The sequence below is a fragment of the Cyprinodon tularosa genome, unplaced genomic scaffold (genome assembly GCF_016077235.1).
Source record: "Cyprinodon tularosa strain WSP-4 unplaced genomic scaffold, ASM1607723v1 ctg210, whole genome shotgun sequence".
Lineage (NCBI taxonomy): Eukaryota > Metazoa > Chordata > Actinopteri > Cyprinodontiformes > Cyprinodontidae > Cyprinodon > Cyprinodon tularosa.
The window spans coordinates 1,803,526-1,817,805 of record NW_024038779.1 but is presented as its reverse complement, the minus strand read 5'-3'; the positions used below and the strand labels follow the sequence as shown (position 1 = coordinate 1,817,805).

Sequence of the window (14,280 nt, the reverse complement as noted above, 5' to 3'; positions counted from 1 at the left end):
CAACAGTCCAAAAAATTTACTATTAGGTTAGTTAGTGTCTTTTAATTGTCCTTATGTGTGAGTGTGTGCATCATTGTATATCTCTGTGTGTTGCTTTGTTGACCAGCAACAGGCTGTCAACCTGTCACGGGTGTACCCCACCTTTCACCCATACATTGCTGGAGGTAGGCACTAGCCCCAGTGAAGATGGATGGATGGTCCATCCATTCATCCATCCATGTTTAGCATCTTACCATTTGGTGCCTAACTCCTGCGGTCAATGAGGTTAAGTACATACTGAATAGGGTCAAGATAAGTTTTGACTCCAGAAAGGCTAGAAAAAATATTTTAGTACATCTAACAAATGCAAAACATTCATACTTTATATCTCTTTGTTGACTCTCTTTTATTTGTTTTTGTTTTTCTTTAGATTCACACAGAAGCTAAAGAGCTGCAGCTCTTTACAATCAACAAAGGAGATGTCGAAAACAATTTGGGAGGACTGTTAGAATGGCCGTGGCTAGTCAAAGGCCTAGCTGCCTTGCACAGAGGAGGCTTTCATGTTTACCTGCATCAGTGCAGCTTTGGGGCACATTTTAATGATGCCTCAGTTGACTCTTTTGAATAACTCTCGGCCAACACTGAAAAAGGTCCTCACTTATCAATGTTCCATCAGCTCTGACCTTTTTGTTGCCATGCTATTGAACCAATGAGGCTCATAGAGCCATTTATTTAGTATCTGTGAGGTATCCTCCTCACTCTATGGAGGCTGAGCCCAGCCGTCTGGCCAATGAGGACCGCTCTGGAAGGCAAGAATCACAGCATGAAACATCTGAGTCTTCATTAGGGTCTTGTCCACCTCAGCAGCCCCAGCAGCCTCCCAATCCTCGTCCTGTACATAAAGCTTTGGGCCGTCTACAAAATCGTCAACCAAAACGTACTGACCTGCTTCGGTTACAGCAGCAGCAAGCAGCAGCATGGCAGCATTCAGACACCCCAGGTACCTCTGGAGGCAGCTTTTTCTCTGCATCTTCCACCTCATCCACCACCACTATGCCCTCCACCCAGGGTGAGCATGGTCATGGGGGGCCATCTCACTCCAGTCAAGAGGTTCTAGAAGGGGTAAGCTCTCCCAAAAAGGGGGAGAAGAAACCCCAAAAGCCAGGGAAATATGTGTGCTCATATTGTGGCCGTCCGTGTGCCAAGCCAAGTGTTCTTGAGAAACATATTCGCTCACACACTGGAGAAAGACCCTACCCTTGTGCTCCTTGTGGCTTTTCTTTTAAGACCAAGAGCAATCTGTACAAGCATCGCAAGTCTCATGCACATCGAATTAAAGTAGGTCTGGCATCCAGTCGAGATCAGCCCAGTTTTGGTGGACCAAAGGATAGCAGTATTGGAGAAGACCGTGAAGAGCACACAGAGGGAGAAAGCACTGAATCTGAAGATGAGACAGGCGAGTGCAAAAAATCTTCCTCTAAGGAGATGCTTGGACAGCAAAGGAAAGGAGGAAAGGAGCGACCTGGAGGCTCTGAGGAGAGCCAAAGACCTGAGGACTCTCAGGCTGTCAGGCAAAGATTGGCATTAAGGCTTAGAAAACGTGGCCCCATGACTTCACCAGATAACCCTTCCTCTTCCTCCTCCTCTCTCTCCACCTCATCTTCTTCTTTAGGCCCTGGTAGTAAGGGAAGCACAGAGTCTGGATATTTCTCTGGCTCAGGAAGTACTGACCTTTCACAAGTTAGCCCCCCAAATTCCAGTGCCAAAACCTATGCAGAAATTATTCTGGGAAAATATGGAAGAATCGGAGGGCAACAGCGCAGTCCTCACCAGCACCAGCTTCCTACTTCACACTCCTCATCGACAGGAACTGAGGAAAAAAGTGTTCCCTTCGCTGTACCCAAAACCCAAGTGATAGAACATATATCAAAGCTCATTACTATCAATGAGGCAGTGGTGGACACAAGTGAGATTGACAGTGTGAAACCTCGACGCTCCTCCCTATCCAGGAAAAGTAGCATGGAGACACCCAAATTTATCGCCCCTAAAGATCCCTATGCTTTTGACCCAAAAACAGAAGCTGCAGGCCCCAGTAGTTTAAGGCACTCACAGAACTCTGAGTCAGATCCATTGAGTACACAGGAACTTTCAGCTGTGCCTCTTCTTAGAAGTCACTCATTACCGTCAGCTACAAGCCAACTAGAGCCCTTCCCTTCTGGTACCATGTCTCCAAGAGGTTACCGCCTTAGCCAGTCATTTGACGAGCAGCAAGCGGTTGTTGCAGAAATGAGAGGCATTCAACGCATGCTTAGACGGCAGCCTGCCATAGAGGTACCTCTGGGTGCTGAATCAATGTTAGAAGAGGGCAGTCCTGCATCCCCATCCTCCTCAACAGGAGGAACAAATTCAGGCAAGCAGCCACATCAGCTTCTAAAGAGTCAAAGTATGTTTGAATGTAAATCTTGTAGGGCCCGTTTTCAACACAGTGAAGGTTATGAGAGTCACATAGGCATGTGTCAAGGACCAAAACAAGAGGAAGGTGGGAGTACAAGCAGCCTGTGCAGAGAGAACCGACCTCCACTGATGCACTCAAAGTTCCGAGCACTGGCAATGGCTGTGAGAAAGAGGCGGAAAGAGGAGAGCCTGGAGGAGGATCCCCCCAGTCCTGGAACTGTCCCTGTGTCAGGCAGCTTTGCAAGTCTCACTTCAGTACTAAGCAGACCAGAGCACAGCCAGGCCTTCTCAGGTTTGTATATAGACTTTTACTAGACAACAGGTGGCCTATTTTGGTCCCACAGACCAAAGACCACTGGTACTTTGTAATTTAATTTATAATTGTTTATGGACCAGAAATACTTTGTTGAATCTTGTGCTGTGCATGTGTGGATCTTGTGTGCTTGTGTGAATCGTACTGTGTGTCTGTAGATCTTGTCCATTGTGTGTGTGCGTGTATTTTTTTCTGTGCTTGTGTGAATGGTTCCATGCATGTGTGGATCTTGTCCTGTGCATGTATCAATCACATATGTGTATTTGGGAAAATTGAGAATTATCTACCTCCATACATTTGTGATGATTTAATTAATTTAGCGTTTATCAGTAAAAAAATTAAAACAATAATTTCGTCACAATCACTGAACCATTTTTTGCCCAAATATATATATGTATATATATTCATTATTCAGAAATTAAGATTCAACAGTTCAATTTGGGGGAATTTATATGATGCTAAGCACCTCCTCTTTGGAGGTGGAATTGCTTAGGTCTTTACTTGACTTTGACAGGCTATCTGTACCTAAAAAGAGTAGGGGATCTTATATTTATTTAAATATTTGACATTTTCTGAAAATTTTAACAACCCCCTCAAATATAGCCTTTTAATGTCTAGAGGTACAAGCTAAATTTATACTTGTGAGAACAATGATAGAGGGTTATGTTAGGCTACACGGTATTGTAGAAGCAAAACCTTTTAAATCTAAAACCCTGTAGCTAATCAATATGATGCCAACTTGTTTTTATTTTTTGTCTGGTCATTGCCTCTAGGTGTTACTTCAAACACAGAGCCAAACAAACAACAGCAACAACAGGACCGAAAGGGTGTTTCTGTCATCCAACACACTAGTTCCTTTGAGAAACAAGAGAGTGTTTCTATGGAAAGCCAAGAGCCAGACCTCAGAGAGAATCAGCAGCAAAAACAGCCTGAGCCAAAACCCTCACCTTCCACATCTCGCCTCATCCGCCAGCCAAACATCCAGGTGCCAGAGATCCTTGTTACTTTAGAGCTTGATGCTGACATGCCGTCGGTTTCACCACCAGTGAGAGCATCCTCGTCCAAGGTATCCTGTAAATGAGATGTAATGACATGTGTTGCATTGTACTTTTTAAATATTTAGCAATTCTTTGCTTACCTGGGAGATTTTGTTAATGTATTGTTCTTTTGCAGGAACTCGAGAAGCCGGAGGAGTTTCAGTGGCCTCCGCGTAGCCAGACTCTGGCTCAACTACCTGCAGAGAAGCTGCCACCAAAGAAGAAAAGACTCCGCTTAGCTGAAGCAGCTCAGTCCTCTGGGGAGTCAAGCTTTGAGTCTATGTCACTGCCTCGCAGTCCCAGTCAAGAAAGCAATGTCTCAAGCCTTTCGGCTTCTTTTGAGGACACAGGACGTTCAGAGTCTGTTTCTTGGGCCATTGGGAGCCAAAGCTCTCAAATGCTGATGGTGCCCTCTGCTTCTCAACAACACCACCAAAGCCACAAGGAGATGAGGCGTTCAGCCTCAGAACAGGCCCCTCCCAGGCCCCAACAAACTGAAGAGATCTCGGAGACAAGAAGTAAATCATTTGATTATGGGTCCCTTTCCTCTCAGCAGTCCACATCCTCCTGGAAGGAGAAGAGAAAGTTTCTTTTAAAACAAGCCACTCTAGGTGAACCTGAACAGGAGATGGTGGGCAGTATTAGTCAAAGTCCAATTCCTGGTCCTTCTCACCCTAACATCCCTTATCTTTACCCTCACTTCTTTCTGGATGCCACAGAGAAGCCCACACAGCTAATACATTCTGAAATGTTCTCAACTGCCCATGACGTGCAATTCAGAGATGAGCGTGCTTTTCAAAGAGGGCCGCTTTCACAGCTACTTCCCATAACCACAGCCATAACTGAAGTTCTTTCACCCCAAGTCATTCACAGAGCCTTCTTACAATCGCAATCTGGAGGTCTCATTCAATCCCACCCAGGGCAGATCCAAGTACCAGAACGTTTGAGAAATCCCCTGCATCATCTACCACCCCTTGCTCCTCTTCCAAGCTCCCCAGGGGTTAGAAGTAGTCAGTCTCTGTACTGTCCCTTTCCACCAAGACTTGGCACACAAATTCCTTTTCAGTCCTCCACAGAGACTAGATCATCTATCTCCTCCCTGTCTTCTACTCTAACCCAACATTCTCTGGTAACCATATCTTATCACAAACAGCAACCGGTCATTGCCACATGTCTTTCACAGCTTACACCAGTGGTATCACTTATGGTACCAGTGCGCCTCCAAACCCATAGACCAACCTTTGCCAATGCTATATATACTACCCTCTCCCAGATTTTGGCTTCCACACGCTCACAGAACTCAACCCCTTGTACAGCTATGATCATAATGGCACAAACAGAACAGGAGAAATTGCAAAGATCATATCTGAAAGTTCCATCTCAGTCAATCAAGAACTTTCCTCCCCTTTCCCTGTCAAAGGAGCTGTCCTCAGTGTCTGTGGAAGAATATAGTGCTCTGGGACCTGGAGGAAGCAAACGAATGCTTTCTCCTGCAGCTAGTCTTGAACTCAGCACTGAAGCTATGCGTCACCAGAAAAGAGTAAAAGAAGAGGAGGAGGAGCAATTCAAAAGCCTTGAAGAGGAAGAAGGTGTAGAACCCAAGGTATGCCAAGAAGAAGAAGAAAGCAATAACACAGAGAAAACACAGGGAGAGGGGGAGAAACAGCATACAGAAGGAACAGAGAGGACAGGAGTCAAATTAGAGGAGGCGCAGAAACAACTTCCATGGAAAAATAACAATGAAGAAAAAGAAGGAAATGAGAAATCAAATGAGAAGAAAAGTCAAAAAAAGGAAGAGGTACCAACTTCAAAAGTGGGAGTCGAGAAGCCAAGTCCTCATGCTTACCCCAGCCTCCATACTTCCACGTCAGTAAACTGGTGCTATCTGAAGTATGTGAAACCAAACCCATCTGCAGAGAGAGATCCTCGTACCTCGGTTTATTCTACATGGAGCGTCAGTGCACACAACCCCAACCTGCCAGGCCTCAGCACTAAGCTGGCTCTGTCTCTGCTGTGCTCTAAACAGAAACATAGCTCTGAGACATACACCATGGCTACAGCCTCAACACCAGCCAGTGAATCAGCCCTTGAAAGCAGCACAAATCCAAATATATCAGAGGTAAACATTAACACACAAAACTCAGCCCTTATACAAACATATTCATAACACTTAAACTTTTTCATATTTAGTAATTTTACGATAGCAAGCTAGATCTTGCATTTGGACTTCATGTGACAGAGCAATGCAGAATAGAGGTAGAAAACTTTAATATGGTTTAAAGTTGTTTTTATTTTTGCATCTATTCTTATCAACTCTTTTACTCTAATTTCTATAAAACTCTGAATAGCATATAATTAATTGTCTTCTGATATAACTTATTTAAAGAAATAAAAAATTATTTAATCCTCTTAATCTTCATATAAGTACAGCTGTTCTGCAGATACAGTTGGGGTAAACAGGGGTTCTATAAAGAAATCACCAGAGTTATATGTGAATGCACTCAGCAATGCAAATTAATTTGTTCTTTCTTAAAATTATATACCGGTACTACTTTGTGGTTCTGTGTTTCATAAAGTCCCCTTAAAATACATTAGAGTCGAGTGTAAAACAGAGATGGTAATTTGTATTGGAGTTTGCTGTTGCAAAATCCCAAAAATAAAAGACTAAAGAATCTAAAGACAACCAAACATAACTTGGACTTAAGATCCAAGTCTTAGTAAAAGGTTTAATCTTTTGCAGTGAAAACTGAAAGGAAGACAGCTTGAGAGCTAAAGACCGAAACAGCTATGTCTTACTTTAAAAGGATGTGTTTGTTTTTTAACTAGTGACTGTGGATTTGGGGCTGTTTACGGCTCATAACAATCTGTTCATGTTAAATTTATTCTCATATTAATGACCATATTAAAGTATATCCAGCTGAATTTTGTACAAAATTTATTGGAAAACTGTAGAGCAAAATACACATAACTTGCTAACTTTACCATTGCAAGTTTATTTCTCAATAGAAATGGTGAAAAAAGGCTATTCTGGTTTAGTTTGCTCAAACCTTCAACATGCATTCACTTACTTGCTTAACTGTGCTCTGAACATCTGTACTACTTTGGATTAGGAACAGAGGTTTTAAAAGACATTTTTAAAAATAGTTTCCCAATATTATTAAAAATGATTAAGTTAGAAATGAGAAGAAACCCCTTCAAACTCTGTTTAAAGTAAAACATTGAAGGAACGGACAATATTAAGGATGGGATAAACAGTCGTTGGCCTGTTCAAATTTAAAATTTTATTTGAACTTCCTTTTTATTTTTTTCTGAGTGTGAAAATGAATAGCTTTTTATCTATTGAGCTTTTTCTGTAATATAAAGCAGCTTAGGCAGTTTTTTTGCGAGCTGGAATATTTTTTTTTTGAAGAATATGACATAACTGCTTATGAAAAATTATTATTTCTAATATATCTATTAAATGTTCATTTAATAATTTAGGCCTGAGGATGAGTGTGTAATTGATTTGACCGAAATGTAATGGACTTAATAAAAATCAAAGTATTTTAGTTGTTAAAATACTTGAACTTAAACTTCTGCAGACTGTAGAAAAAACTTGTTCTGAAACTTGTTGAATATGGAAAGAAAGACTTGATAATATAAGTCACGAAGATGATAAATCTCAACACTTGAGTGATTCATCATATCTGCAAATATGATAAAAAGCTTAAAGTGTGATATTGATTTACAACAAGCTATTAAAGAAGTGTTTGACTTTAAAATAAAAACTTGTAACATTTAAAGTTACTTGTCTCGAGTGTAGGTCCAAGCCACCACACCCAGTACCCTCCCTGAGGTGAAGGATGAGGAGACTCATGAAAAGGAGAATAGAAAAGAGAAGAGAGAAGAGGAAGCTCCTTCCACCTCCAAGCAAGGCGAACCAAGCTGGGTCCGGATCTTTGAAGGAGGGTAGGCTCAAACATGTCCTCAGAAACATGTCTGAGGACAAACTTTCTTCTTCCTGATGAAGGCAAGAAAGCTTAAACTAAGTTGAAAAGTAGCGTAGCAGATGGGAGGCGCTCGGGCCCAGAGGACTTTGCTTGTACCTGTAGCCAAGCTTTTTCCTCTAACTGCTGGCATGAATGTTGGTGTCATTTGCAGTGACAGCTGCGTTTGAGTGTGTATGTGTGGGATTGTTTAGAGTCCATGATATTTTTATCCATAGAGGGCAATGAAATGTTGAATGTAGGCTTATAAATTCAGTATTCAGTGATAATCCCAAAACCATTCATACGCCTGGCTGACTTGGTTTTAAAACTGATCTTTTAACATGCCTCTTCTGACTGAAAACATTGTTTACCTATTGGAGTGACCAAGCCAGAGTTCAGTCTTTAATCTGGTGGAGAAAATGTGTAGGGAACTGAAGATTATGGCAATGGCTGGGAGGCAAGACTTAGAGCTTATTACCATTGACGAATGACAAAAAATACCAGTAGCAACATGCAAAACGCTGCTCAGCAGTTATATATATATATATATATATATATATATATATATATATATATATATATATATATATATATATATATATATATATATATATATATATATATATCAGTGACGTGCGGTCAGGGGAGGCAGGTGAGGCAGTGCCTCACCAGCCATCATGGAAAGAAAGAAAATATATAATCATAAAGTAATTTAAATTGTTATATTCATCCGGTGGTTTGTACTAAAAAATATTCATTTTTCATGTAGCTTCACCAATTTCGATTTTTATTTGTTCAAAATCACTGAATTTTCTTATTTTCCCATTCAAATGCTTGGAAGCGATGCCGGTGAGGCAGCAGCGAGCTCTGCCTCACCTTGGATTGCGCAACCCCTGGCTCTGCGCTGGCTGCAAAGCGGAGAGAGCATGTTGCTGTACGGCGTCAATAAAATAGTTTAAACAAATGTAATATGTGAACTTATTTCTAATAATTTGGCTTATGTATATAATGTACAGAGCTTTTTGTCACCAACTGTGTTTGTGTAACGTGTTTCGTGTAATGAGCGATTATAAACGGCAGAGAACAAGTTCGAGGTGAGGCAGGCAGTTCTCTTGCCTCATGGCAGGGGGTGCTCAAGAGACTGAAAACATAAGGCAGGAACAGGACGGATCAAGGAAGGCTTTCTTCCCTGGCAGTGATCTCCATTGAGACAGAGAGACTTTTAAAACTGAAGGAAGATAAGGAGGACTTCTATTCATTTATAAGTAAAGGTAAGACAGTAATAACATTTATTTTGTTTTGTTTTTTAAGGAAATGTGTGTTTTGTGAGCTACAGTTTGTATGTGTAAGGATGCAGAAGTGAAACATAACCTGTAAACTGCTGTCAATCTATGCATCTATTTGCAAATCTGATTCTGATGACGTCAGTGCCTCACCAGCTATGAACCTCACCGCACGTCACTGATATATATATATATATATATATATATATATATATATATATAGATATAGATATAGATATAGATATAGATATAGATATATAGATATAGATATAGATATAGATATATAGATATAGATATAGATATATATATATAGATATAGATATAGATATATATATAGATATAGATATATATCTATATATAGATATAGATATATATATAGATATAGATATATATCTATATCTATATATATATAGATATATATAGATATAGATATATATATAGATATATATAGATATAGATATATATATAGATATAGATATATATATATATATAGATATCTATATAGATAGATATATATATATAGATATATATATATATATAGATATATATATATATATAGATATATATAAATGTTATAACGCTAGTAAATAAAATCTTGTAAAGGATATGAACAAATTTTTCATGATTTTTTTAATTCATCGCTCCAAAAAATATCTAGAAATAAGTAAACATTTCTTACATTAAGTGTATTTACCCTTAATTTGAGTAGGTAAATATGATTTACCAATGGAATGGGTATATTTACTCTTAAAATTAGATAGGGCATAATAATAAGATAATATGCACTTGAAATTTAGTTCAATTCAGTTTATTTACGGTATATAGAGCCAATTAACTACACATGTCATTTTAACGCACTTTACAGTTCACCAGATCATACAGTCAGAGACAATGCAATTCCTTTTTCTTAATTTTAATGTAAATTTTCTTGTTCCATTTGCAAAATGTCTCATTTACCTCTCAAATTCAAGACAAGATAAAGTTATTTTAGGAAAAATTACTTATTTAGATTTAAATTTTTACAGTGCAAAATTAGATCAAGCTTTTTTTTATATATACTTTTATCTGGAAAAAACAACCATTGTATTTGTTGTAAATCTGCCAGTGTTACTAATGCCTTTGAATGCATATATTTTAAATGTATATGTCCCTAACAAATATAGTGTTTGTTAGGGACGTTACAAAAGGCCATTCGAGACAACATTAAGTATCTTGAATGTCCTATGCTTAAATTCTTAAGTTAAAATAAACGTTGTTGTTTCTCATAATAGGAGTGGCTAAGTTTTTGTTATTCATTGAAGTTGTTGTATCCTCATTCCAATCTATAAAAAGAAACAGTTGTAGTTCATCACGAAACACCGTCAGTGGATATTAACCTTTTACAGGTGCAGTCGTTTGTCTACCTTGGTCCCCATGGTTTCACCTTTCGACTGCTCTATGTGCCATTCAGATTTCAGATTTTTGTCCAAAACGTGGGCTGTTGGAAAGCGACAAGACCCTAAGTATGATGGATACGACTCAGCCAATCAAACTGGAAAGCAAACTTAAAATTTTTGACTTTCCACCCTCCTTTTAGTCTCTGTTGTCACATAAACAAAAACAGCTTTTCTCTGAAAATATCAGCATGAAACAGAATATTTCTGGTGTGCATCTCTTTCATGTATGCTGTTCCTATTTCGCTTCACCTGTTTTTGTGAAGGGTGTAGCAATCTATGCAAAAAAAAGAATACGGTAGTATAAAATAAAAAAGAATAGAATAAAAATGAATATAACATAATAGAATAGAAAAACCTTTATTGCCTGACAATGTGGGAATTTTTATGTGACAGTTTCAAAACTTCATAGACAGGAGAAACTGGACTTAGATAACAGTGTAAATTAAGTGTACGAAAAGCTAACTAAAAAGTTAAAGGTACAGTGGAGGATGTTCGTTTTCTGGGTTGGTCATCAAAATAAGTAATCCTCCTAATTGTCAATCATTCTGGTGATATTTTTACGTAAGGCCGTCCTATGTGCTCGTCCCCATTTCCACATACCGGTGGCGAGTCTGACATAGTGGAAAAATAGTTGGTTTTTTTGGGGGAAAGTAAGCTTGAATGAGAAACAGAGCATGCACGGGGAGAAATGGGCTCATCCATGCTCGCACACGCGTTTAATTAGCGTTGCCTCTTGGTCGCGGGTGTAGGGTTGTGCATGTGCATTTTTTTTTATAGTGGAGAGGGTGGTTAAGCAGTAAAGCAGAAGAGAAAGGTCTTACTAGAAAGTGAAGTTATTAATCAATATTTCGATTTATTCATGTAAAAATGCATTCGAGTCAGAAAGACTGAAGACAGCAATCTACTCACAGAAATATATAAAAGGCAAAACCGTGCTTCATGCATAATTGTACAAACACTCCCAGAGAAACAAAAAGTGGACATTAGCATCTAAAAAGCTGACAGATTTAATTAATACAACAAAACAACAAACTATACCAGAAAAAAGATTCAGATATGCAGCTGTGAATAATAGATTGGTGCATAAATCTTAATACGAATTCTTCTAGAACCGTTTGTTTGCTTCCTCAGTGTGTTTAAGCTTTAAGTTTAGGTACTAGCAGCTGATCATATACAGACCGTTCACACTAAGCAAAGGCAGGTTTATGATCCAGAAAAAAGGGAAACAGGGAAATACACGAGTGGCAAAGAGATTTAAATTGTACCCATGTGATTTGATTTTCTGGTAATGATTTACGTAGGTATGAAAATATATTCAGCTACAAAATTAGTGCTGGATGTTGACGCAGTTTTGTGCACAGCCTTTATGGCTTCTATTTTTTGTTTACACACAACAGATTGAGAGTGAAGCAGTTGTCTGCTTGACAGAAGATAAGACACTAATTCCCATTATTCAAGATTCGCAGCCACACTTTACACACATAAAGGAAGCTAATTTTCTGCCATAAAGCCATCACTGTTTTCTTCCCTCTTCTTTTTGTCTGTCCGCATTGCATGCCACTTCCCTCTCTGCTTATACTCCTTGCAACATAATGTTGGTCCCCCTTTCATTCTTCCTAACTGAAAGCTTTATTGGCTTTTCCAACCTTTTTCCTTAGTGGTCTCCAAGCATTTTCAGCGCTTGATGTCCTTTCATTTCCCCATGCATGCATGCAAAACAAAACAAAACCCACAGCTGCTATAGTTGTGAACGCAGCAGAGCGCTTTTCTTCCCTACTCTGTTAGGACCAATTATTTCTTTCTCCCTAAACTCTACACTTTGAATTTCTTCCTGTGTGCAAAGTCTGAGAGTATAATTATTTACAGTATATTTTAGTCATATTTGGGTTGCAGTGGCTTGTCAAAGTTGTACAACTTCTAAGAAGTCTTCCTTAATGAAAAGTGGAACTAGTTAAGTACTTCTACTTGAAAAGGTGTCTTTGGTAGTAGCTGTTTGGACAATACGCTAAATATTCAACTATTTCCAAGATTTTAATATTTAATTACTGTTTCTTTTTAATTGCACCCCTGTCACTGTTACATAATTTGTTCTTTAACTGTCCAATAATCAGAAAAGTAAGATGTATTCTTAATATAGCCCTCAATTTGTTTACTGATGTTCTCTAAAAAACATTTTAGGCTTTAAAAAAAAAAAAAAAAAACGTTATTTACACTGCGAATAAACTACACAGAGCTGGACTCTATTCACTAACTTGTCGACCTTTAAAAGCAGTTGGTTTTTCTGGATTTTATTTGGGAGATTCAAAATGTATGCTTCACTTCACAATTCTGTGATTTTCTTATAAGACTTTTTTTTTAATGCAAAAAGTCTAATTCAAATATTGTTTTGTGCACTGTCATTTGGTGGTGGGTAAACAACGTCAACTCACGGGTGATCAGGTGTAACGCAGCACAGCTGATTAGGTGGGAGGTGGCACTTACCTGGTTTGGTGTGCTGGCTTGCCGTTGGATGTAGTGTTCCTAGTGATGCGTAGATAAACAGGAGCGTGCACGCACAGAGACAGAATCCAATTGCATGGCTGGAAGAGCGACGCACATCACCGGTAAGGTGCTGGGTTTTAATATTCTCTCGCTGGTTGTTTTAAACTGCTTGATCGACTGTTGTTGCCCTTTAACTGGTCGGATGTTTATAACTTTTTCACTGTGGTCGCTTGGCGAGTGCATTGTTTTAATCCGCCGATTACTGTTAAAGTTTATTAGTCTGAGTTGACGGTACAGACTTTTGAAACGAAGCGCGTTTGACGCTATGCGCTTACTTCCTGATTCGCGGTGCACTCTGGATGTTGTAGTCGGGCCGAAGTCGTAGTTGTTTCCTGTAATGCATGATGGGAGATGTGGTTCACTCACCTAGCATTTGTAAATGGGCTCCTGTTGTTATTTTAAGCTGCTTTTTGCAGTGGTAGCTCTGGTGTTTGTATGTAATGAAATGGATTAAGTGTAGTGTCTGCTGTTGTGCATTCTATTGTTTATATTTATAGATATTGTTGGCTATGTTTTAATGAGGAATTGTATTTATATGAATTATTTATACAAGCTGCACATCTTTATACGGTAGTTACTGACGCTTTATGGTGTGTGTCTAAATAAGAGTTTATAGCTTATGGATGCATTTATGTGTATTTATATGGATTTCTCATTGATATTGCAGTGAATTTGTATTGGTTATTTATGTAAATATCTGAACATGGCATCTAATGTATAGCACAACTTTGGTGTTTTCCACAGGTTTATAACCTGCTGTGTTTCAAGTGTGAAATCAAGAAAGAAAATAAACAAACAACATTTGGACACTGAGTTGTAACCAAGTCTCGCTCTTCTAGCGACCCTTTCGGTGGGGATAAAAAAAAAAAAAAAAACGAACAGTTATAAACCGAGGTGCCATCAACAAAGAGGAAACAAAACAAAACAAAATCCCTCTAAACGAATCACCTCATCAAATTTCAAAACAAAACAAGGAAAATGGATTCCACCGAAATAACAGACCTACAAGTGAAACGGTCCACTGCACAAGCTGCATTCACCAGGAGAGCTAACAAGCTTTCTCTCACTACTGACATCTTGGAAAAAGGAGCCCTTGCTGATGAAATGCGCGCACTCAGTGCTGACTTCAACAGGATGCACGACGCTGCGCTAGCTGTCTTGGAGGCTCTGGAAGATGTGGAGGACGGTGAAGAAGAGGCAAGGAGGACTAAAGCAAAAGTTGAGCAGTGTGTCATCGTCTACAGTGACACTCTCCTGCTCACCAGAGAA

At 39.0% G+C, this 14,280-nt stretch overlaps 1 protein-coding gene across 2 annotated transcripts in view; it reads left to right on the top strand.

Annotated features, from left to right (window-relative positions):
• LOC119783739 (transcription factor HIVEP3) overlaps nucleotides 1–14,280 on the top strand; it is a 70,847-nt gene that overhangs the window by 40,580 nt on the left and 15,987 nt on the right. For both annotated transcript variants that reach the window (XM_038285387.1, XM_038285388.1), the window contains exons 2-5: nucleotides 410–2,725; nucleotides 3,520–3,812; nucleotides 3,920–5,902; nucleotides 7,586–7,731. In XM_038285387.1, the coding sequence (XP_038141315.1) occupies nucleotides 742–2,725; nucleotides 3,520–3,812; nucleotides 3,920–5,902; nucleotides 7,586–7,731 (4,406 nt within the window). In that variant the 5' untranslated portion in view covers nucleotides 410–741. The remainder of the gene's footprint in view (nucleotides 1–409; nucleotides 2,726–3,519; nucleotides 3,813–3,919; nucleotides 5,903–7,585; nucleotides 7,732–14,280) is intronic.